The sequence below is a fragment of the Urocampus carinirostris genome, chromosome 11, assembly GCF_059441175.1.
Source record: "Urocampus carinirostris isolate Australia breed hairy pipefish chromosome 11, RoL_Ucar_1.0, whole genome shotgun sequence".
Taxonomy (NCBI): Eukaryota; Metazoa; Chordata; class Actinopteri; order Syngnathiformes; family Syngnathidae; genus Urocampus; species Urocampus carinirostris.
In genome coordinates this window covers 36,170,227-36,194,088 of record NC_142359.1, presented here as the reverse complement: position 1 = coordinate 36,194,088, position 23,862 = coordinate 36,170,227, and the positions used below count along the sequence as shown (strand labels likewise).

The window sequence follows — 23,862 nt, the reverse complement described above, 5'->3', positions numbered from 1 at the left end:
CACAATAAACATAAAGCGAGAGGCACATTATTTAAAAAAAAACAAAGAATAAAGGAAAGAGTAGAAATACTCATACACAGGGTTGGGTAGGGTTACTTTAACTTGATTATTTTCAATTACAGTTAGATTACTCCAATACCAAATATGCTAATAAAAGACAAAAGAAACTAAATATTTTATCTCCGGCAAAACTAACATAAAATGTGACAGAAACAAAATGAAAATAAATCCAAACAGGTTGCCAACATAATTTTTGCAGTTCCTTGTATTCCGTTACTCACCAAGCCTGCACAAAATGTAGTAATTTTATTGGTATTTAGTTTCTTTTGTCTTTTATTAGCTTATTTGGTATTGGAGTAATCCAAAAGTAATTGAAAGTAATCAAGTTAAAGTAACCCTACCCAACCCTGCTCATACACCTTTTTGCCCTGCGTTTCTTTAAAAACTGATCCAACGACGTTTGCTTTGCCGGCTTTAGACAATCCGAGTCAGACACGCGAGGCAGAAGTAACAATAGCCCGACTTGTCAACACTATTTGCGAGTGATTATTTTCCACAAATTCCAAGACTACATTTAATTTTTCTAAAATATTTTTAGTTTGGGCTAATTGAATGATCCTCCCCCCTCTTCCTCGTCGTAACGGTGACACAAAGAGCATGCTGGGAGCACACATGAGCACTGGGTTTACAGGAGGAATTTAAGCGATAGCCAGCTTTTTTAGGTTCGGTAACTCTGGGAGCAGCAACTAGGAGTGCGTACTGTACTGTATTTTTTACTTTGTATCCTAAAACACCTTTGCAACTAGGGGCAATATTTTCCTGTTTAGGTACCGTAAAATTCACACTATGAGCCACAACTATTTTTGCAAGCTTTCAACCCTGCAGCTTAGGCAATAATGTGGCCAATTAATGCATTTTTTTCTAAAGGCCTCCAGGAGGCGCCTGAACAGTTAAGGCAAGAGTAAGACAGGTGGAATACATGTGTCGAGGAAGACGCAAGTTTAATGTAACTTCGCGCTTTGTGCATGAATAAAACTAGTATAAACAGACCCTTATCATAAAAATATGTCAACCGAAAGGGGAGGGCTAACTACCATAATGAGAATAATTTTACAAGTCTGTCCATTTGTAAACGTAAATAATGAGGCCTTATCGTGTGTTTTGGAGTAATTTTTTTACATGAACGGATTGTATGTAATGTAATGAAACCATTTTCACGGGCAAAGAAGTTGAAGACGGCCAGGGAACGTAATGGTGAGTCACGCCGGCTTTATAGTTTTCGGGTATCTTGTTTCAGACTGATCATGATGTTTCTCCAATTATTATAATTTAAATACCAAGAGTTTATGCTTTCCAATAATATGTGGCATGACATATTCCAGTGACTGGTGACATCGTACAGACACGTATTGGTTTTTCAAAAGTCCAGCGGCCCACCAGCGGGCCGTTGGAACGTTAAGGCACAGGATATTATTAAAACTCTTCCTGTGTACGGTCTTTCTTTGTAAATACCTCATGTTTCAATGTGGGCACATGTGACTTATAGTCATGTATGTACAAATGTTTTTTCTTTTACAAATACACTGGGTGCAGCCTTACAGTCCGGATTTCACGGTACTTCGTAACCCGAATCTTCTGTAACCTCTTTCGTGGTAAAAAGTGGCCGAAAAAAAGCGTTCCGACCTTTTTCTCAAAGGCATCAAGCTTTCTTATTCCACTTACCTTTCAAAATAAATAGCTCGCCTCTTCCTTACACTTTACACCAACCATATTTAATGGATGCACGAGATAATAAACAATAAAAACGTCAAAGTTCTTAGCGCGCTAGCGATACAGTACTGCACACCTAGTTTTGATTACCCGCGAACCAGGAAGTAGAAGCCAGATTAATTTTTCGGTGTGGTTGCTGGGTCATCTCTCACAGCGCCACGCGGCGGGAAGAAGCACTACAGCAAGGTCCTGTACTCGGAAAAAGGTGCACACAATACAAAATCTAACTTACAGCAATGTCCGGATATTTTACGAAATCCTTTAAAAAAAATTGTATCTACCATTTTGCGTAAGTCGAATGTTCGTAAGTAGGGGAGCGTATGAATTTTAAAGCGACATAAAGTCTTAGTGCGTGAACAAACCGCTCCAAAGATTAAGATTTTTGTTTTGGTATAAAAGTTGGCCACTTCTGCTTTTTTTAATATTCGCCCTCTCTGCCAAGCTCCTGGTTTGCATACCGTTGCAATGATTATAGGTTGATTAATCATTGTTCATAAACTGAAGTATAACATAAAGCAGAGGTCTCAAACGAAATTGAGTTTAAGGCCACTGAAGCTAGGGTACGGGTGAGGTTGGGAAATATGGGCTTTTCCACATATTCAGCGCTGATAAAAACCTTTCCATTCTTAAAGGGACGGTGTTTTGTATTTGTCCACGAGATGTCACTGTAATATGCAGTGTTAACAAAATTGAGTCCAAGGCAGACTACAAGCTACGGAGACTGAAAGTGAGCAAAAAAACACCCTTTTCTTTCTATTTTTACACAGCTTTTCTCAAAAAGAGACAAAAGAATAAAAAGGAATAAAAGAAGAAATAAGTAAAAGAGGCAAAATACAAAAGGAACAAAAAGAAAAGTAGCGGAAAATAAAGAAAAAAGGAAAGAAAATAAAGAAAGGAATTAAACAGAAAACAAACAAAAATGGGAAAATTTACTATCTTTTTTTTTTCCTTTACTTTACTTTTACTTTAGGAGCATGTTCAAATATGTGGCCAATTCGGAGATTGAAAGTGTGCCTTATAGTCCGGAAAATACAGTACTCTGTGCAATAAAGAAAAAAGCTGAGGACCCCTCTGCACCATGTTAATTTTGAGAAAAAATGACCGCCTGTTGGGACAGCGCCTCGGACCTTTACCTTCCTCGAGCACGTTGGCCATGCTAATTCGAGCGTTCACCCGGTCACGCAAGCTAGTGCGGGTGTCATCTGCCGAGTGCGATAAGGCGACGGGTCCGCGAGGATTCGCCGACAATTTGGCAGTGTGTTTGCGGGTCAATTACGTCCCGAGTTTGCAGAGCTAACAAAAGGCCGTTGACTCACTCCTGCTCGGCTTGCTGCCTCGCGATGAAATATTCTGCACATTGTTTGACATCCCGCCATTGGGTTTTCATCCCTTCAGTGGTACAGGGAAGTTAACGTCGTGTAATTACCTTTGAATAGTGAGTTAACCTCCCCACCTCCACTCTGCGCTTCGGGCTCAACGTCTAAGTAAGAGCAAAATTCTGAGGGCGCAATCACAAGCAGGCAAATTGAGCACATTTATTAGCGGGACAGAAAGGAACATCCATGTTGAAGACAGCTTTCACGATGCTATATCAGTGACGACGATTAGATTTGCAATGCATTGAAATGACTGGACTAAACTTTTTTTTAAACCAGTGTGCCGTGAGACCTCATCTAGTGTGCACCAGAAACCTGCCCAATTTTTTAAAAACCATGCCATTGTTTAATAGTTTATTTTTTCTTTCTTCTAGTGTTTAGCCAAGTAGGTTGCAGCAGGTTTTTATTTTATATATACTGATTATTATCAGCCCGTGAAGTTGTACAGGGAAATACATCAAATAATCAATTTTATCTTTGAAAGGGACCGTGGATTTTATTTGAGCAGTAGATGTCGCTGTATGGTGTAGTGCAATCAAAAAACCTTTGCTAACAAGCAAAAGAAAGACTACAAACTACTGAGACTCCAAGTGATAAAAATACACCAGTGCGGAGGAGAGAAATGAAAAAGGCCCATGACTCACTTAAAATTGGTCTGTGACCAAATTGTGGGTCCCCACCCACCAGTTGAGAAACTCTGATCTACTGTATTAAAGGCGGCAACTGTAAGTTTATTAAAATCCAGATTTTAACTATATTTTTCCAAATCTTTAAAGGGCAGACACTGTACTGTGGTTGATCCTAAAGCCAGACTGAAATGTCTCTTAAAAATTTTGTTTTCTTCTGAATAAAAAAATGTTTTCTGAAATCTCGCTTATAAGCGGTAAATTGTGCAATGCATGATAATTGTTAAGAATGATCTGGTCAAGATTGTTTTCTTTCAGAAGGGGCCTCACCACAGCGGTTTTGGAGATGGCAGGGAAGTTGCAATTGACTATGTTTCCAAAACGTTCCTCAAATAATCCATTAAATGTCTTTAACCCATTCAGTGCCATAATGTATACCGTATTTTCCGCACTATAGGGCGCACCGGGTTATAGGGCGCACCCCCAAAAAATAGTTTTTGGTCCTATAGATTCCATACATAAGGCGCACCGGAGTATAAGGCGCTACAATGGGAACGTCGACAAAACAGTCAGATAGTTCAGTCAAACTTATTACCCCCTTAACATTCCGAAAGCTTGCAAAGAAGCAAATACGTGTCGTAGACACGTGCGGATGCGGTGTCCGTACAATGTCACCCAAATGCATCGTTCCAAATATCATTCGGAAGGTTAAAGTCTTGGGATTCAAGAAATACCAACCATTCCTTAGTTTCTATTTTCTTTTTTGCTCGCAACTTTACTGTGCATATGACAATAAACACTTGGAATTGAGTTTAATTTAAAAAAGACACATCACAGAAACATCCAGATCACTCTGAAACAAGATACTGGGAAAATATATAGCCGGAGTAGCTCACCGAAGTCGTTGCGTTCAATAATAATGTGCAACCATGGTCCTCTTATTGCCGTGAGTGTAGTAAATCCAGGAGAGTAAAATATTTACAAATACAGAATGGTAAAACATGTTTTGTCTATGCCGTAGACAACCAAACTTGCTATTCACATTCATCTTTTTCAGCCAATTGCAGGCTTTGTTTTGCCCCTTTAGCCTATGCGAGCCTGTAAATGATAAAAAGGATCCGTCCCCTTTACCTCCGTATAACTTTAGCCAATAGTGATCGATTCAAATGATGATTGACACATTGGCTGGGAAATGAAACGCCGGCATATGTATCCCAGCATACACCACGGAACACATCGCCTACGAGGAAAAATCTAGTCGGCAGCTGCTTGCCTTTGTTGCGAGACCTTGCGACTTAATATTGATCCATATATGAGGCGCACTGTATTATAAGGCGCATGGTCAGTTTTTGGAAAAAATAAAGGCTTTTAGGTGCGCCTTATAGGGCAGAAAATACGGTAAATATGTTTTCAGAAGCATTGTGCCCAGGGGCCAGAACGTAAAAACATGTTTTATTTGGTTTGATCATAAAAAATATATATATCATACTGTCATGAGCTCTCTCTCTAACGGTAAGCAGCACCAATAACCTCCCTGCTCTGTCACTTCGGCTTGATCTGTTCCACCTGTCTGTTGTCATTTACCACCAGCTGTTCCGAATTCCCCGCCAATCAAGCTCTGTATTTAAAGCCCTCCCTTACAGCCTACCTTTGTCAGATCGTCTGCAAAGCTACACCCGGAACCTGTTTGTCTGCGTTCAAAAACCTTGTTCCTCGGTTTCCTCCTCGTTCCATCTTTCAAGCCATCTTCCTTAAAGGTAGTCCCAAATCTCCACTTCAAGATTTCTCTTCACTCCAAGCCCTCTCTCCCGTTTCCCCCATCCCTAAATAAACTTCCTTCTGTCTGATCCGTGACATATACAGGGTTTGGCGCAGCTCATCAGTAAGTATCAAGCCTCTGAGAATTATTTTAGTATGAATAATCAAAATTGCCATGACAGAAGTGGGTTTAATCTGATATTTGTCCACACATTCAGGGAGCCCCAGCTTCTTAGTGTTGCTTCCTGTATCCAGCAATTGAAAGTGTTTAGCCGGCCCATATGGCGAATAGGTAGTGAATCAGTGTGCGAGAGAAGCTAATATATGGATAAGTACAGACAACATTATTTTCTTTCTAAAAGGGACGACGATGTCCCTTTGTCATTGTAGGGGCAGAGAGGGATGACGTTTCAAGCATATCTGCAGAAACGCGATCGCCGTTATGACCAAAATCGTGTGATCACCTCACTTGAAACATCTGACACTGAAAAGTTCTTGCAAAAAAAAAAAAACAGTTTTTCACAAAAACAAAAACAAAAATTGGCACAACACAGACAAGCGTAGAAGTGTGTGTATTTAAAACTACAGCGGTAACAAAACTAAGTTTAGTTGTGGTTTATTTAAGTTTTGATTACAAAGTAAAACACATGAATACAAACATGTTGGTGTTTGTTTTTCAGCTACCTCCCACTTGCGAACATTCGATTCATTTATCTTCAACTTTCTCTGCTTGGTTCCCATGGTCTTTCGCGGAATGTAAAAATCATCATCAACATCAAAAACATCATAGTGGACGAAAAACATTCAATGGACAAAAACGATCAAATTGCTCGATACGCTACGACATTAGCATCCATGAGCACTTCCGCATTGTGTGAAGCTTGATATGATGGCCATTAAACAAGAGACGACTAAAATTCATAGGAGACGCATAAAAGTAAAATGGAAATGTGAACTTTGGATTTCACCTACAAATGCTGTAAGGCTTGACTCGGTCAAGACTCGAACCTGTGACTTCCGATTCCTAGGGTGAGCACCTAACCTTAACGCTACAGAGGTGGTCTACACTAAGTGCTCTGCATGAGAAGCAAAGCAACAATGGTTAAAGGGAGTCATACTTTTTTTTCTAATGAAAGATTAGGGTTAAAACTTTCTTTTGATATGTCCTGTATAGCTATAGAACTACAAATTGTGTAGGCCTTCAAAGTGAGTTAAAATTGCAAAAATTGTCTGGCATCGGCTATTCCAATTTGAGAGAAACATCTGGCATTAAATGAGTGTTAATCGATTCCCACTTTATTTTGATTTTCCCCTTTAAAGTCATTGGAGTGACTACAGTAAACTTTTTAATAATTGGAGAAAATCAGTTTGAACAATCGTAGACGCCGCGGTGTCCCGCTGTTTGGACGTGTTCTCATCAGCATGCAGCACATTGGAGAGCGTTTGGATGGTGCCGGTGAGGTTCTTTTTTGTATTTTTTATTTTTTATTTTTTTTGCAGACAGACTCACTGTGTCTTGGCAAGACGCGGACGTGCCCATCCATAATTCATCCGCCGACTTCCAAGTAGGACTTACGTATAGAAGGAAATAAATAAAAAACGCTCACTCTGCTATTCGAGGCTAACATTGACATTTTTATTTATTTAAGGGCAAAATCTTATTCAGTCTATTTGAAAAACCTCTTGATTGCTGTAATATAAACTGCAAGCCAAGGACGATCGGCGGGTTTGTGTCGATATCTCGAGTGTGGGAAGTGAAGTGGCAAGACGAGGGTGAGTCGGGTTGATTTGAGCGCATGTCCCCGCAAACGCTCTCATGGTGAGGAACGTTGTGCATAAGTGTGACGTTGAAAATATCCAAGAGTCTTCACGATTGACTCGGACATCCTGGTAACATACCTTGCAGCATGTTTTCCGACCTGGGACTTTGACCAGAGAACTTGGAACTTTTTGTTTTAACCGTCTTCTGACAGAGGTGGGTAGAGTCACCAAATTTTTAACCCAAGTAGAAGTTACTTCAGAATAATATGACTAAAGTAGAAGTTAAAAGTTGTCATCCAAAGAATTACTTGAGTAAAAGTAAAAAAGTACTTGGTGAAAACTACTGAGTAACTGTAGCAACGTCTTATTTATCTTTTTTTTTTTCAAACAACTATTCAATCAGATCATCAAATCGTCAAAATCCATCCAATCAAAAAAAAATTACATTTAATTCCAAAATAGATTACAATGATTAAGGTAGATTCAAGTACTTTAATAAAAAATATTATAATAATAGTATATAAAAGAAAAAAATCAAGCACAAATAGCACATTTAAAGGCTCTGCGAGCAGAACAACAAGCAAACCAAAATATTGAAAAAGCCATATTGTACCAAAAAAAAAAAAAAAATGTGCCTTATACAAGCCCTATAATGAACACATGCTGTATATGTACCGTAAAATTCGGAGTCTAGAGTCCACCTGATTGTAAGCCGCAGAAAAAAAAGATATTTACAAAAAACAACGGTACACAGAAAGAGTTTTAATAATGTACGCCCTGCCAAAAAACATAACAATAACTAAAAACTATAAACTATAAAGCCGGCATAACTCACCATTACATCCCTTGGCCGTCTTCAACTTCTTTGAATGTCAGCAAAAATAGGCTCCTTACATCAAGGACAATCCATAAAATCCAACCGAGTATAAATATTTACTCCAAAACACACAATAATGCAGGCTGATGAAAAGAATCCAAAACATTTCTCCTTCATCGGGCGTTGTTTCTTCTATTCCATTTGTTTCACCACATTATTTCCGTAAATTATTTTCCTAAAATGATTCCCTAAATGGTAGTTAGCTCTCCCCTTTTTGATTGACACCGTTTCTATGATGAAGGTCTGTTCATGCTAATTTTATTCATGCACATAGCGCAAAATTATATTAAACCTGTGTCTCGACACATATATTCCACCTGCCTTATTTTTACTGTGCGGGCACCCCCTGGCGGCCGTTAGAATAGAAAGGCATAAATTAACCGCATCGTTGCATAAGCTGCAAGGTCAAATGCTTGGGGAAAAAGTTTTCAGGTATTTATATTAGCCTACTATTCTTCTCTTTTTACCTTTGGGGTCCATGGCAGACAACACACACACACACACGTCAGTTTGCTACCTGCGCGACCTCTTTAAAAGGGGCGGGGCAGCCCGGCTCCCTGTGAGAGCCTCTCACACTCAGGTGACATGGGAGAGGAACGAAGAAGAGGCTGAGAAAATAAGCGAAGGAGAAATGCGCTTACTTACTTAAGTAACGTGTTCAATGAACCCTAATGTAATGGAGTAAGAGTACAGTTTCTTCTTCACAAATCTACTCAGGTAAAAAGTGCTGTGATTTGAAAATAATCCCAGAAGTACAGGGTATCCTAAAACATACTCAGGTAAATGTAATTGTGTAAATGTAACTCTTTAACACCCACCTGTGTCATCCGAACACCTTTCCAACTTTTAGTATTACAGTGCAAGAAACTAGAGTAAATACGAGTTTTCTGATTCTAATGAGTGATTCTAATCGATAGTTCCTCCATGTAATCTACATCCGAGCAAACCGAGTAAGACGGGCATCCTGGATGGGTGTAAATTGACCTCATTATTCTGAATAACTTTTACGAAATGGCGATCAAAACTCTAGTTTGGCTGTCGATAAATTTTCCGGGTTAAGTTACGACAACAAATGTTCACTGATTGACAAGATCAATATGTCCTGGAGAAAAGTATGTGGTGTAGGAGTCAGCATTAAATAAAGCAATTTCTGGGAGTTGTTGCGGTTGGCGAACAGTGCACTATCATCATCAAGGCATTTTAACGTGCTCCGGCCTTCCCTGCCGGTCGCATTAGATTAATTCGGAGCCTATCTCTGCCCTCCACCTAACGGATAAGGGTGAACTCTTTTTGTCCAGGCTTTCAGGGACATTTAAGGCGTTTCCGAGCCAGATCTACTCGTGAAAAGAGCACTATACATTTCCAAACCCTGCCCTAAATCAGCTAAAAAAATGCATAAAAGAAAGTTTTTGTAGAACTCTGTTAGAAATTAATACTGCAGATTCAGAACTTATTTTCCTCGATTTTGTTTTACTAACAATCACAACCGGACTGAATTTGATCATTTATCAACTTGTATCGTTCAAAATGTCTTGGCCTGAAGTTTCTGCTAAAAAAAATTCCATAAAAAACAACCCTGGGTGAAAGAAGTGACCGTTGGCCCTGTATTGATGAGCCAAGGGCCTCTTGTAATATGTATGAGATGCTCACCTTGCAGCTTGGCCTTGGGAATCTTCCCGCAGGGCTTACTAGCCGTGACGGTTGGGGCGCAGGTGGCATCCATCAGCGCCCTCTTAAGCACGCCCGTCCTGTTCTTCTTGCCTGTGCTCAGGTCGCACTCTCCCCAAGCCTGAAAATCGTACTTGCACTCCCCTGCAGGAAGAAATCCAAATCTTAGTTGCTCATTGTCGCAATCTCCAGATGCTTTTCGTGTTTCGTTTGTCCCGTACTTTCTGCACTATAAGACACACATCCCAAAAATCGTTTTTTGGTGACATTTTTTCTATATAAACCCTATACTTTAAGGGGCATTCTAACTACTGTAAGGGATAAGATTACACAAAGGATTTAATGAAGTATTAGCACATGTCCATCCATCCATTATCCGCACCGCTTATCCTCAGTAGGGTCGCAGCGGTGCTATCTTCCCAGCTATCTTCGGGCAGTGGGCGGGGGACACCCTGAACTGGTTGCCAGCCAGTGGCAGGTCACACAGAGACAGACAACTCACTCGCGTATTCACACCTATTGACAATTTGGACCGCCCAATCAACCTGTTATGCATGTTTTTAAAATGTGGGAGAAAACCGGAGAGGACGGAGGAAACACACGCAAGCATGGGGAGAACATGCAAACTCCGTACAGGAAGGTTAAATCTCATGACTTCAGAACTGTGCTGCACGAGTGCTAACCACTGCATTGACGTGCTGCTATTAGCACATGTATTGATCAGTTAGGAAATATCACTGATCACAAATGCAAAACATTGGATACCACGGGAATCAAACCGAGAGTGCGGCACGGAGTGCGCGGATCCCATCCATTAGACTACCTTGAATACAGGCAACACACGAAAAGACATTAGGTTTTATTCAATCATGACGCTTTTTTTGTGACAGTGCCAAATTGCTGATGTTATCATGGGGCCGGACCGCAAGAATATTTTCAGAAATTGAACTGCTCTGTGGTACAACTGACTTGCAAAATTTTTCTTTACGAGACTCTGAATTGGATGTCGATAAAAGCATTGTGGATATAATTAGGTCGTCCTGGAATATATAAATTAACGCATGGCCACACATGATTAAAACATTTGTCACTTACAACGCTTAGTTGGAGTTGAGAAAAAAGAAAAACAACATTATCTCCCCTCTAATATATCTAGCACAGTAAATAAAAATAGTTTGATTATGACATGAGGCCTAATGTATTTTCATGACTAAGCTGCATCCTAGGATCTGGTGCTCTCCCTGTTGCAATACCGTCTTGATTCCCGTTGAATTTATTGTTATGCAATTGACCTATGGCTAAGCCCTGCTCTCAAAGGCAATGAACCAATAACAGTGTGCATAACATAATACACTCTGACAATCTCAGCTTCCACATCCATTGAAATGGTCAAACGGTGTGCATGGGATACATGCAAATCTAATACAAGGTATCCTGAGAGGCTGGGCAATGGGTTGTATTATTTACCCTTTCCCAAGCCACATTTGAATTCAGTCGACCACAGCACCAACTCAACTTGAATAACAATATTAAGGATGTCTTCATCTCTTCTAAGGTAAGTCAAGATAGCGTTTTGGCACCGTATTATCACTTTACTGGAAAGAAATATAAACTTAACACCTCTTACTGTAGATCTTTGTTTACTCAGAGTTGAATGGCCTGTTATGTGCTAGTTTTTGTACTCTGATAATCGTATGTGGTTGTTTACTGTTGTCCAAAGGGCTCTAGTCATAGTATTGTTAAGTTTCTGAGCTTAAATTATTTAACTAATTTGTAAATCACTAAGATAACAAATGTTGGCAATCTTATGCTGAATGAGTTAACGTAAACTGTAGCACCAAACTAATGGAGAGGCACACCTGGTAGCCTACAGGTGGTAAAAGGGCTTGTCTGGGGAGCTTAGAATAAGACTAGCTAAAGCTTTTCATCGACCTTTTCAACAATTAAATCATGAATATAATAATGCATAGTTCAGGCCCTTTTGGTGACTCCAAGAGCATATGTGATCTTTCTGGTCCCAAAAAGCACCAATTGCCCCCTTTAAAATGTCTCTTTCTATGACAACTGCCATGGTGCTCTTCACAAAATGTTGAATGTTTCTCCAAGTGATTAAAGAGAGCTGTGCTAGCCATAGGGCAATTGGGAAAAATCATCTATATCCCTAGCGGTCTGGTGGTTAGAATTCAGAGCTCTTACCATTCCTACCGAAATGGTCCCCACTTCCACCATTATTATGCAAATGTGTCAGTGGACAATTTTTTGAATGGTCAACAACTGCACAAATATTGTGGCACACCTCCAATTTTGTATGCATATAAGGCTTATGTTCAAATTTCTGGCCAATTTGGTGGTTTAGGGATGTGGCCTAAAGTCCAGAAATACAGTATTTGTTCATGTTTTCTCTCTTTCCATGCACGCCTATAGATGTATGTTAACTGGAACAGATGGCGCCGGCCGTTAACTGATGAGCCCGATCGCTACGGCCCCGGATGCTGTTACGTCCTGGAAATAACGTCCAGATACAATCTTGTCAGCTCAAATGACTTGGAGCTTTCGACTTAACGTAAGACAGAGGATGCCGTCGGTTGCAAATGCTTGCTGTACATCGAGTTGTGCACATTCTCATATCGCTCTGGTTGTCATTTTGAAAAGGATTGATGGAGGGAGGGGCAAAATAGGACACCTAATGAAAGACCCTCTTGTCATCAGTGCCGAATTCCCAGGCTGCTCATCAAGGCAAAAGGGGGGGTTAAGAGGTTATGGGTGATCATTGTAAGGAGCTCATGGGGACATCCTGAGTACTTAAAAAAAGCCTTTACTGCCTGTAGGAAGCATCCTGGGAATTTGGCACAAAAGCCCCCCGCCCATTAGCTCACAGGATGACAAGATTAGCCACCAGTGAAAAGAAAATGACATCATACTGACAGCTGCTGCAAATACCTTTTAAAACTCCTGAGGGATGGAACAAAACGAAATGCATTGTGTTCAAGGGTTGGAAACTAACAATTATTTTAATAATTGATGAAATGGTCGAATATTTTCTTTATTGATCGATGAATCTGATTCTTAAAAAAACATGTTTTGGATCGGAATTGCACATAAACTGAACGCTACAAAATTGGAGGAACAGTACAGTTGAAACAGGACGTATTTGATGGCATCATAACTGCGTGAACTGTAGTTATAGTGTGGAGCATATCGTTGTGGCAAATCATATTGGATGGTATCCAATTCTCAAATATATTTTACAAGAAGAACAGTCCAGTTAAACAATTTCATCAATCAAGGTGTTGATTCCAATAAAAGATTGCATTCAGCTGCTTGGAACAGTCACTGGTAAGGAATTGCAGTACCTAATTTAGCCGCCAGATGGCATTAGAAGCCCAACAAAAGCAGTTTTTTTTTCATTTTTTCAGTATTTATTGCGGGTGCCCTGACACAAAACCTAGCTAAAGACCCTGGCAGAGGCCTGAAGGTACAACCGCAGATATTTTTCACGAAAAGCGGTTCAGCCATTTTGGCCCCTATTTAAATTTAGATCGATAGATTGTCATTCAGGTGCACATGCATACAGGACTTGGAGGATAATACCACAAATATTTGATACTTTATAGAACATTTTAACCATGATTCTTTTTTCCTTGGTATAATCAAACATCTAATCATAAAAAAATAAATCGATTGTAATGTTTCTTTTTTTAGAATACATTTCAGATAAATTCCTCAAGCCTAATTTTTCTTCTCATCTCATCTCATCTCATTAGCTACACCGCTTTTCCTCAGTAGGGTCGCGGGGGTGCTGGAGCTCATCCCAGCAATCATCGGGCAGTGGGCAGGGGACACCCTGAACTGGTTGCCAGCCAATGGCAGGGCACACAGGGACAGACAACTCACTCGGTCATTCACACCTAGGAACAATTTGGACCGGCCAATTCACCTGAAATGCATGTTTTCGGAATGTGGGAGGAAACCGGAGTGCCCGGAGGAAACCCACGCAAGCACCGGGAGAACATACAAACTCCGCACAGGAAGTCTGGAGCTAGATTTGAACCCACGCAGGAGGTTCCCAAGACATGAACTGTGCCGGGGTGCTGCCCTAATTTTTTCTTATTTTCTGAAATATGTTCTCCAGATTTATCATTTTGTGAATGTATGCTTCAGGTGAAGTTCACAATTAAAGAATAATATATCATTAAATATTAAGTCCCGGAAATTGAACGCGCAGTGAGACACGGATTGTCTTACGCCGATGTATTTCGGAGCAATTTTATGTTAAGTAGATACAGGTCGTGTCAAAGACATTCGCTATAGCTATAGTGCTAACTAACTAACGTTTGTGTTTTGCCGTTGCCATTTCTCACTACAAGCTGTTTTTATTGCGATTAACCAGCTAATCAAAGCTGTAATCTTCAGACTATCAAATGTATTGAAAACTGTTATTTGAACTACAATAAGCTTATTACGCCGGAATGAACTGTTTAATTATCAACGGATAAAACGGTAAACACAAATTTAGTATGTAAAGCGTCATTTCGCAAAAGTAATATTTTTTCAACATCCTCAAAAGTGATTTCTATACAAGGTGCAAATACACTGTGCTTTTCTGTTCTATTACATTGCCCTAAAATGTAGTCATTTGAGTAAGGAAGGAAATTTCACACCGGAAATACAAGAGCTGGTAAGCATCCAGACTTTTATAGGCTTTTAGATCAGCGCTGGTGTATGTGGATACTCCATTTACAACGTGGCGGCATAGATCGTGTGGACTGAAGTCAGGCAGACTGTCATGATTACTGATTCGGGGCACTTGCGGCTGGCCCGGTGGCGCCAACAGCCCTGGTCGCTGATTGGCTCCTTGTCACCTTTTAAACCCCCCAGCTCCCTGTTACAGGCGTCCGATCGTTGCGAACCTTCAGCTCCCGCTAAGGCAAGCCTTCCGAACCTCACTCCCTGTTTTTGACTCCCGTACGTTTCCCGGCTTTGACCTGTTTCCGTTTGATCACGTCTCTGCTCCTGCGCCCCGGTAACCCAACCTGCTTTTCCCTCTTCGACACCGCTATCGCTCGCCAGAGAAGTGCAACTTCCGCGTCACGAGCGACCTGCTCCCCACAATCAACGATCACTGGATCGTGGGTGCCAGCTTACGTCTCTTTACAAATAAAACTAAGAAACTAACGCAATTGGGTTCCCGTCTCCGTTCCTGGATCCTGACACAGACTGGACGATTTGTTTTGATCTGTGATTATGTCAGGATGAAGACTGTTTGGGTCGGTAGCTATCCCTCCTAAACCTATCCTCCAAAACCTTTCTGTCAAGTGGAGTCACCTCATCTTACAGCTACACAATATTCGTTTGACTAGTGGTGTTGAATAGTATAGCTTTATTTGTTATTGTTGTCTACTGTTTACTGGCTTCACTCAAGGGAGGACTGTTTACTACAATTTTTCTGCCGTCCGTCAGGGTGTTGTCACGTGGTTAGCTCACATGTGTCCAAAGGGTCAATAGCATTATATTCTGAGGGAATTGTGTCCTGTCGGAATATATGAAAATTAAACAGGGAAAACGCAGCGTTTTATATCCTATTGGATTTTATTGTAAGTGAAGGAAAATGTATCGCCGGCGGACACGTCTGGTTCTACAAAGTCCCCAAAAGTCTCTTGACGCCCGCCAGTGATCTTGCCACGGACTTGGGGGCTAAGCAAAGATTTCCAAATTGCTTTGGGGACTGAACAGACAGCCACCCGCCGGGACTTGTTGGCGGGGAAGAACAAGTGTTTTCAAATGTGAGCGACTCTGACTGTAAAAGACAGCCCAACTGGCTTGACAGCAGCAGCGGGTAAGGGAAGGGGGGCGGTCACTGATGCGAAGCGGGGTAGCCAGAAAAATATTTCAGCAAAAGCAGAGCTGCAAAAAGTGGGACTTTTTCTCTCAGAAATGTGCAAACGTAATTTCAGAACACGACGTTTGTTCATTTTACATTTAAAATGCTGGGTACCACTGACGGATATAGACATGAATCCTGTTTTTCCATTTCGACCCAGTGGACAGCATTGGATGTCAATTCTCCATTTTTCATTTAGGTAGGCGGGGAGTGATTTGAGTTCAAAAGGAACTTGATATCAGGAGCTGATTTTGCAACAAGCGCTGAATCTCACCCGGACTTCTGAGTTGCGCCAGCCTGAGATAGGAAAACATTGAGTTTCCGGTTGCATTGCCACAGATTTAGGAGGTCATTCAAGTCAGTGTAATTTCAACTGGATCACTGGCGTTCGGTTTAAGACAGCACAATGGAGCCCCGATTTGACGAGTCCGTGAGAAAAAAAGAAAGATAAAAGCATTGTTTTTGACTCCTTCAGAACTAAGAAGGAAGGAAGGAAGGAAGAAAAGAAGTCAAAAAACACATTTTTTTTGTTTATTGACATGTTGTTTTGTTTAATTTAATTTTTTCTCATGTTCGAAATTAAGTTTTATTCATTCATTCATTTTTTTATTCATTCTTAGTTAAAAGCCTAACCAGCTGCAGGCTTGACTTCCTTTCTCAATTGGGCCCCTAGTGGATTCCAAAACGTTTTTTGTCCGCGATCCGGACCCGGGGGCTCACCTCCAAACTTCTTCTTCCAGTTGCAGGGGATCTTGCAGCGCTGCGTCTTGATGGTCTGCTTGCAGTCGGTGCCGGTACGCGTCCCCTCGCGAGTGCCCAAACCGCAGTCGCCCTCATTGGCCACGCAAACGCTCCATTGCCACTCGCCGCAGTCTGATTTGCGTTCTTTTTTGCCTGCGGGCGGCAAAAAAAAATGTTTGTTAAGGGGTGTCCAACGTGGAGGTCCTGGGCACCAGGTCGTCTCCATAAGACACATGTGTCAAACTCTTGGCCTGACGGACACGGCATTGTTTTATGTGGCTTGCCAGAGCCTAAAATGTATTCATATGTACTTACAAAATACACCTAAATACAGTTATGGTGGCCCCATCTCAAGCACAGAATTCGAGGACACATAACTTCTCCCCACTGATATTCTGATATTCTTCCTGCCCAATATACTCGCATCTAAGCCGTATTTACAATTAATTTTTAGCACTTTGCCACACTCCCTGCTTCCTGCATTTGGGTCCACCGTAAAGCTACAACATAATCACCTGCGCATGAAAATACTGTAGACAGCGGGAAGCACCCCGGGCTACAAGGAGAGTCTCAGGCAGTTTCGGCTCCCAGGCAGTTTCGGCTCCCTGCCCTGGCTGTTATGAGAGTCCCCAGTCACTTTTGCTCGCTGCCTCAGCTGTGAGGAGAGACCCCGGCTGCAAGAAGGGTTCCGAGTTGCTCGGGCTCCCTGCCTCAGCTGTGAGGAGGGCCACGGGCATTCTGGCTCCCTGCCCTAGCCGTGAGGACAGTTCTTGGCTGTTTCGGCTCCCTGCCCCGGCTGCCAGGAGCCCCGGGCGCTTTGGCTTTCTTCACTGGCTAACCCTTGAATGGGAGGCTATGTTAGGGCCTGGCATGCCTCCGTCCACCAGAGGGTGCCTAATCGGTTTCTAATTGGGACTGGTGATTCAAATCACTCCATACCTGTTCCTAATTACCCTGACCCTTCATGAGGACATTTTGGACAGCTCCCAGTGTCAGGTGATTTTTATTTTCAACAATCATTTTCCACCTGCAGGATCACCTTCACTTTTTTTTCCAGTTTTATCCCTATATGTGAGGTTTGTTTTCTGGTTTGGATATTTTGAAATAAATAAAGTGTCCAATTTTTTGTTACTTTGTTGATGATTTGGTTTAATGCCATCATTTTTGAGTACTTTTGCCCCGCTCTCTGCTTCGTGCATTTAGGTCCACCACAAACCCATAACAATAAAGCTGTTTAAGATTGTTTAATATGTCAAATACAGTAAAAATCTTGCATGTCATTTTTCAGTTATAGTTTCTATACTTTACTGAAAAATAAATAAAGACCGAGTAAAGCGCTTTATGAAGTCTTGACTTGAAAAGCGCTATATAAATGCAGATCATTTCATTTCATTTCATTTCAATAGGCAATGTACCCCAAAATTTTCAATGAAAAAAGTGTGCCACGGCTCAAAAGAGGTTGGAAAACACTGCCATATCCATTCATAAAAAAGGTGTTACTCCTAAAACAAAATATTGTGTTTAAATAAGGTCCACTACATTGGGAAATAATGTATTTGAGAAGAATACTTGACGAAAGTGCGCCACCTTGCTTTTCCGACTTGCCTCCTTCGGCGGCCATGGCGGTGAACACCAGCAGGGCCAAGACAGCGACCCGCACGCTCCAATGCTTCTGCCCTTGCATCCTGGGAACATCACATGGAAAAATGACATACATTTGAAAAAAAAGTAGATGAAATTCTTTTACTTCCTTTTTCACCTAGTCCAAGGATTGGCAACCCAAAATGTTGAGAGATACATACTGACGAACAAATTTGTCTGGAGCCGAAAAAATTATAAGCTTAAATGACCTTGTTAATGAATGCAATACATGCATCTATATTAGCTATATTAGCCTCCTATCAAAATGACTAAGGTTAATGATGCAACACGTGATTATTCTATTGTAGGATACTGCCTCAAGTTTAACGTCATTACAATGAATTACAATGTTTCATTACTTTTATAAGATTAAAAAAGTAATTATAAGATTAAAGAAATGCAATAAAGAAATCCAATTTTTGATGTCATTTTTATTTAGAGGCTTCAAATCAGGGGAAGAAAAAGAGTGCAATAAAATATTGCAGGCATTTATACAAATAATACAGCAGCCTTTCATTAAGTAAATAAAATAGCATCAATGCAGTATAAAACATAGCATCCTCCTCCTCTCTCTCTCTCTTTTGATAACAAATCAACTCACCCATCATTGGGCCAAAGCAACAAAACATTAATAATGTCCCCAGGTGTCATTCAAAATATATACTGGCAAAATCACTTTGTAAACTTTGTTACTAAAAAAAGTGCCTTTTGACAGCATTGCGTTCTTATGTTAAAATTAGGAGTTCAGCATTAAATTGTGACGCTACTGCTTTAAAAAGGGTGGAGCTTGCGCTTTGTTCAGCTCAAACACAGGTAATAAGGGAGAGAAAGGAAAACAAGCGAAGGAGCTGATTTACCTCCCTTCTCATAGTTACATAGTCACACCCGTAGTTGAAATGTAATATTTATTGTACATATTTTTTACAGCAGTGGAAAATGTTGGTTTGTGTCATGTTTATCCTACTACAGAAACCAGACTTATTTGAAAACCACATTATTTGTAAGCATTTTGGGGGAAAGTGCCGCACCACTAAGGAGCCACATACGGCAGGTTGCCAACCCCGCATCTAGCCATTTTGTCTTGTTTATCTTTCTCCTCCTCCTTCTACTTGAGAAACGAAACAATTGCTCTTAGAATGAGGAATCCTGCTTCCTGCTTTGTTGCGATGTAACAGATGGAACAATTGTTAGTCTTTTCTTTAGCAAAATAAATGAGTATGCCTCAAGCAAGTGCTGCAATTCTTGTTTTCTTCTCCTGTGCCTATGTGCTTTTCCTTGTATCGCCCTCTCCAGGAATTTACGTTACATAACACAGGACAACATAGTCTATTTGGCTCATTCCTTCCCAACATTGACCTATGGCTAAGTGCTGCCCTCAAACGCAATGAGCCAATCTCAGTGCACATAGAAATGCTTTGCAGTTTGTCAATTTTTGTTCTGTTTTTTTTTCTTACATTTTACACATTAAAATGGTCAAATGGTGTGCATGGGGTACCTGCAAATCTGATACATGGTCTCCTGAGAGGTTGGGCGATGGTGTGTATTTTTTACCATTTCCAAAGCCACTTAAAAATCAAAACGAGTGTTTGCTTAGGATAAAGCTATGTGGTCATCCACAGCACCAACTCAACGTGGATAAAGTTAATAAGGAGGTCTACATCGGTTCTAAGGTAAGTCCACCTGGTATTTGAGGCAACATATAGTCACTTTGCTAGAGAGAAATATAAAGTTATTCATAACATAATAATAATAATAATAATTTCCTTTGTATTGTCATTCTTTGTAACAATGTACACAGAACGAAATGTCGATACACCTGACCCGTTGTAGCGAGCCGATGCAGCCGCAGCCAACAGAGGGCGCCGCCATTATACCAATTAGGTATGACTCGGCCGAGGCGCATATCTAACATTTGGCTAATGTTAGCTAACGCCAGCTCTTGACTGTGTTCTACATGAAGTCACTTTGTTTACTCAGAGTTCAGGGGCGATACGTCAATCGCTTCGAGATGGTCAGTTATGCCGAGGGGGCGTGGCTAAGGAAAAGTCAGGGCGCCCCCGAGCTGACTCTGTGAAAGTGATTTCTTTATCCACTTTATGCTTGCATAGAAATCACTGTGTATTTATTTTCATATGTTATTAAATATTGATTACCTGCATTGAAACAATGTTGACATGCAATTGACAAATTGAAATGCACGTTTGTAAATTTGACACTAGGTAGCACTATACCAATCGATATGTAAGACAAAACGAAGTTAAGTGAGATTGTGCGACAATATCCTTGCGTTTTTGGATCCATTCATTTAAAAGCACAACAGTATTGTATACATTATTTCTCACGTCGAAAAAACACAGACGTGTTTTGCAATTGCACTCTTCTTGCTGCTTTGCATTCTTTCTTATGATTCCTTGCCCCGCCTTTACTAGACCCCACCCCCACATAATATCAGGGCAAAAAGTGTGAAATCTGAAAAACATATCTAAAACTGGGGGGGAAATAGATATAGATGCAAAAAAAATATCTGGGATCTGGAAAAAAAAGGAAAATATTTATGTAAAAGTGAAAAAAAGAAATTGAGGAGATACTTCAAAACCATAAGCAAGATGAATAAAAATTTGAATATGTTTTGTTTTGTTTTTTTCAAATACAAGAACACCAAATGCTGTCAGGGAAGACCAGAACAGAGCAGGAGACCCCAGAGCGTTCGTACAGTTCTTTATTTGGGGAAGCGTAAGGGTTAGCGGGAGACGTGATCAATCGTAGCGTGGGACGAAGGCAGGTCGAGTTTACCAGTACTGAAGAGAAGATCGTAGCGTGGGACGAAAGCAGGTCGAATCGGAGGCAGGTCGGATCGGAGGTAGGCAGGCAGAATCAGGTAAACAAGAAGGCACATGTAATCGGGAGAGTCTTACGGGGTACAGAAGTAATCCTCCGACCAAGAGTTCTCCGCGTAACGCATTTAAAAAGGGAGCATTAACCAATCAGGAAGCACATTCCAGCGCGCCACATGATTACCCCAGGTGGCTCCACTTGGGTAATCATGACAAATGCATTCTCAGTCTTAAGTTTTATTTTTGTCAAGATCAAAACAATTAGCTCTACCTTAACTGCATAGAATGATTATATTCAACAATACAAATTGGTATATGACAGTGTGCTCGGAGAAAATCTAACGAATTCCCAATTTAGTCATTGTACAAATATCTGAATATTATTTGCCTTAGTTTGGAGAATATATCACCAATGGTAGAGGATTTTCATGCATACCATTAACATGATATGTTCCAGAATGAAAACACCTATTTGGTCCAATTAAAAACAATTTTCTGCCACAAAACTTGATTTTATTTTTATTGAGACTCATCTGGGAATTTGAGGTTAAATGAGGCACTTTAGGATAAATATGTAATCAAGACATTAATTATTACCATGGGGAAGCCAGCGCCCCGTTTTACAAGCGCTACTTAAATTACCACAACTCCTCCACCATTTGGCTATAGAGAAAATTCAAACAGTTTCTGGAGGAAGAGATGACTGGCTTTGCGGCAATATACATACAAAACAGCCATACAGCTGCAGCAACTTCCCACAATGGTATTTCACAGGCATCCGCGTGTGGCAACAAACAATCACAGGCAAGATATGAGACAGTCGTAATACTTAATGCATTTTGTAAAGCATGTTTGTTATATGTAACCAATAGATTTTTTTTTCAATATTTTGAACTTTAGTTTATAAGTTTTGATTGTCAAAAGCGCGATAAACGGTGGTACTAATGGGTCATTTATAATGTGGGTCTCTGTCTCCAAGAATTGCTTCACGATCTAACACACAGGTTCATAAAACGCCCGGTCATGGTGAAAAATAGTTGACAGTATATTAACAACTGAGAAACCAAGACTCAAAACATTTTTGTATTTATTCGTAACGTTCATAAATCCAGTTTATGTTGTTTTACAATTTGCTCATGATAAATTCCAGTCTCTAATTCGTTATAATCCTGAAAAATCCAAATCCGTTTTGTTTTTCATTTTAAACTGTTATTACATTGTCTTAACCGATATCTCAAGTAGATATTGCCAGACATTGAAAGTTTGTGTTGTTCTAAAAAACAGTTAAGAGTAATAATTCATGATTTCTGACTCTTTAATGACCAAAATGACAAAAATAGTTTATACAGTAGTCTTCAAAGTAATGAGTGCATCTGAAAAACGGTGTAATGAAAAAGCAGTGCAATAACGTTTAGCAGTAACAAAACTCCCAATTAGTTGATAAATAACCCATTAATGAACATTTTCTTTACCTAGGTAAGATATATAATTTTGCAGTTATCTGGGCTTGTTTAGGGGGGTGATAGCCCCGGGGAAGAAACTGTCTAAGAATTAGCATGTTAAGATTTTTTTCATACATCATTCATCTTTTTTCAAGATCAAAAACAAAAAAAAAACATGTTTCCTTCTCAAAAACAACGAGTGTCAATTTGAATGGTGTGCTGAACTCGCGTTTAACTTTAAACGTCATTCAAATGTGAAATTAAAATAATGTGGGACTGTACTGTAAGGCTGTAATGAGGCTTTCGGCTGTCTTCATCTTTGATTCACTGCAACACACGTGAAACCGGAGGTTGGTAGTAAGGAGTTACATTTACGCCGTTACATTTTCTTGACTAAGTTTTGGGTAATTTTGTACTTCTGGGAGGGTTTTAACATCACTATACTGTTAACTGTTACTTGAGTAGATTTGTAAAGAGGATGCTGTTCCCTTATTCCGTTACATTAGGCTACCGTTAAACCTGTTACTGTCACGGTCGCCTTGGTGACCAGTCTGCCCCGCCCTCTGGGCAACAGCTGAAAGCAGTTCCAATAATTGTGGATCTGCTACTTAAGGCTGCATTGTGGGTTCTGCGGTTGCGGGTTCATTACTACTCATTCTTCACAATCCCGGTCTGTTATGCCTTGTCCTGTTTTAGTCTGTTATGCCTTGTCCTGTTGAGTTCGTGCCGGAGGAACTCTGTGTTGTTCTGTTTTGCCCCGGAGTATTGGGCGACTTTTATTTGTAAAATAAAACTTATGGATCGTCAACGCATTTGAGTTCTCCCTTCATGCCTCCTGCCTCCGTTCTGGTCCGGTCACCTCCCACACCACGCCCGCTCTCGTGATAGAATGAACCCGCCAACAATTGAACTCAGCGAACGATCCCAGCGCGACTTGGGGAGAGCTGGAGAGCGCAGTTCGGCAGGCGCCTACTGAGTTGGCCTTCCCTGCTCGTTCGAACCACGGCCCCGCCCGTCGTGGCCCTTGCTGTGCCTCGAATCGACTCCCGGGAGGAATTGACGCCTGCCTGTTCGACTCTCATGCCTGCCTGCCCGACTCCCGTGCCGATTGCCTGCTATTCCGTCTCCCCTGCGTGCCAGCCCGACTCCGACTCCCGAGCCTGCCTGTTCGACTCCCGAGCCTGCCTGTTCGACTCCCGAGCCTGCCTGTTCGACTCCCGAGCCTGCCTGTTCGACTCCCGAGCCTGCCTGTTCGACTCCCGAGCCTGCCTGTTCGACTCCCGAGCCTGCCTGTTCGACTCCCGAGCCTGCCTGTTCGACTCCCATGCCTGCCTGTTCGACTCCCATGCCTGCCTGTTCGACTCCCATGCCTGCCTGTTCGACTCCCATGCCTGCCTTGAGTCTCCCTGTACTGATTTTGTTCAGTTTTTCCTGTCCTGTCTTGTCTGTTCTAAATCTGTTCCCCCCTGAGTCTGACTCTTCTGAAT

The 23,862-nt window shown here is 41.0% G+C and overlaps 1 protein-coding gene across 2 annotated transcripts in view; it reads right to left on the bottom strand.

The window, feature by feature from the left end:
• The window catches only part of ptn (pleiotrophin), a 49,648-nt gene that overhangs the window by 5,656 nt on the left and 20,130 nt on the right, over positions 1–23,862 (bottom strand). The window contains exons 2-4 of one of the 2 annotated variants that reach the window (XM_088348547.1): positions 18,046–18,143; positions 16,438–16,611; positions 9,819–9,980 (exon numbers count right to left, since the gene is read on the bottom strand). In XM_088348547.1, coding sequence (XP_088204673.1) covers positions 9,819–9,980; positions 16,438–16,611; positions 18,046–18,142 — 433 coding nt within the window. In that variant the 5' untranslated portion in view covers position 18,143. The remainder of the gene's footprint in view (positions 1–9,818; positions 9,981–16,437; positions 16,612–18,045; positions 18,144–23,862) is intronic. The other variant, XM_088348548.1, reaches the window with a different exon arrangement.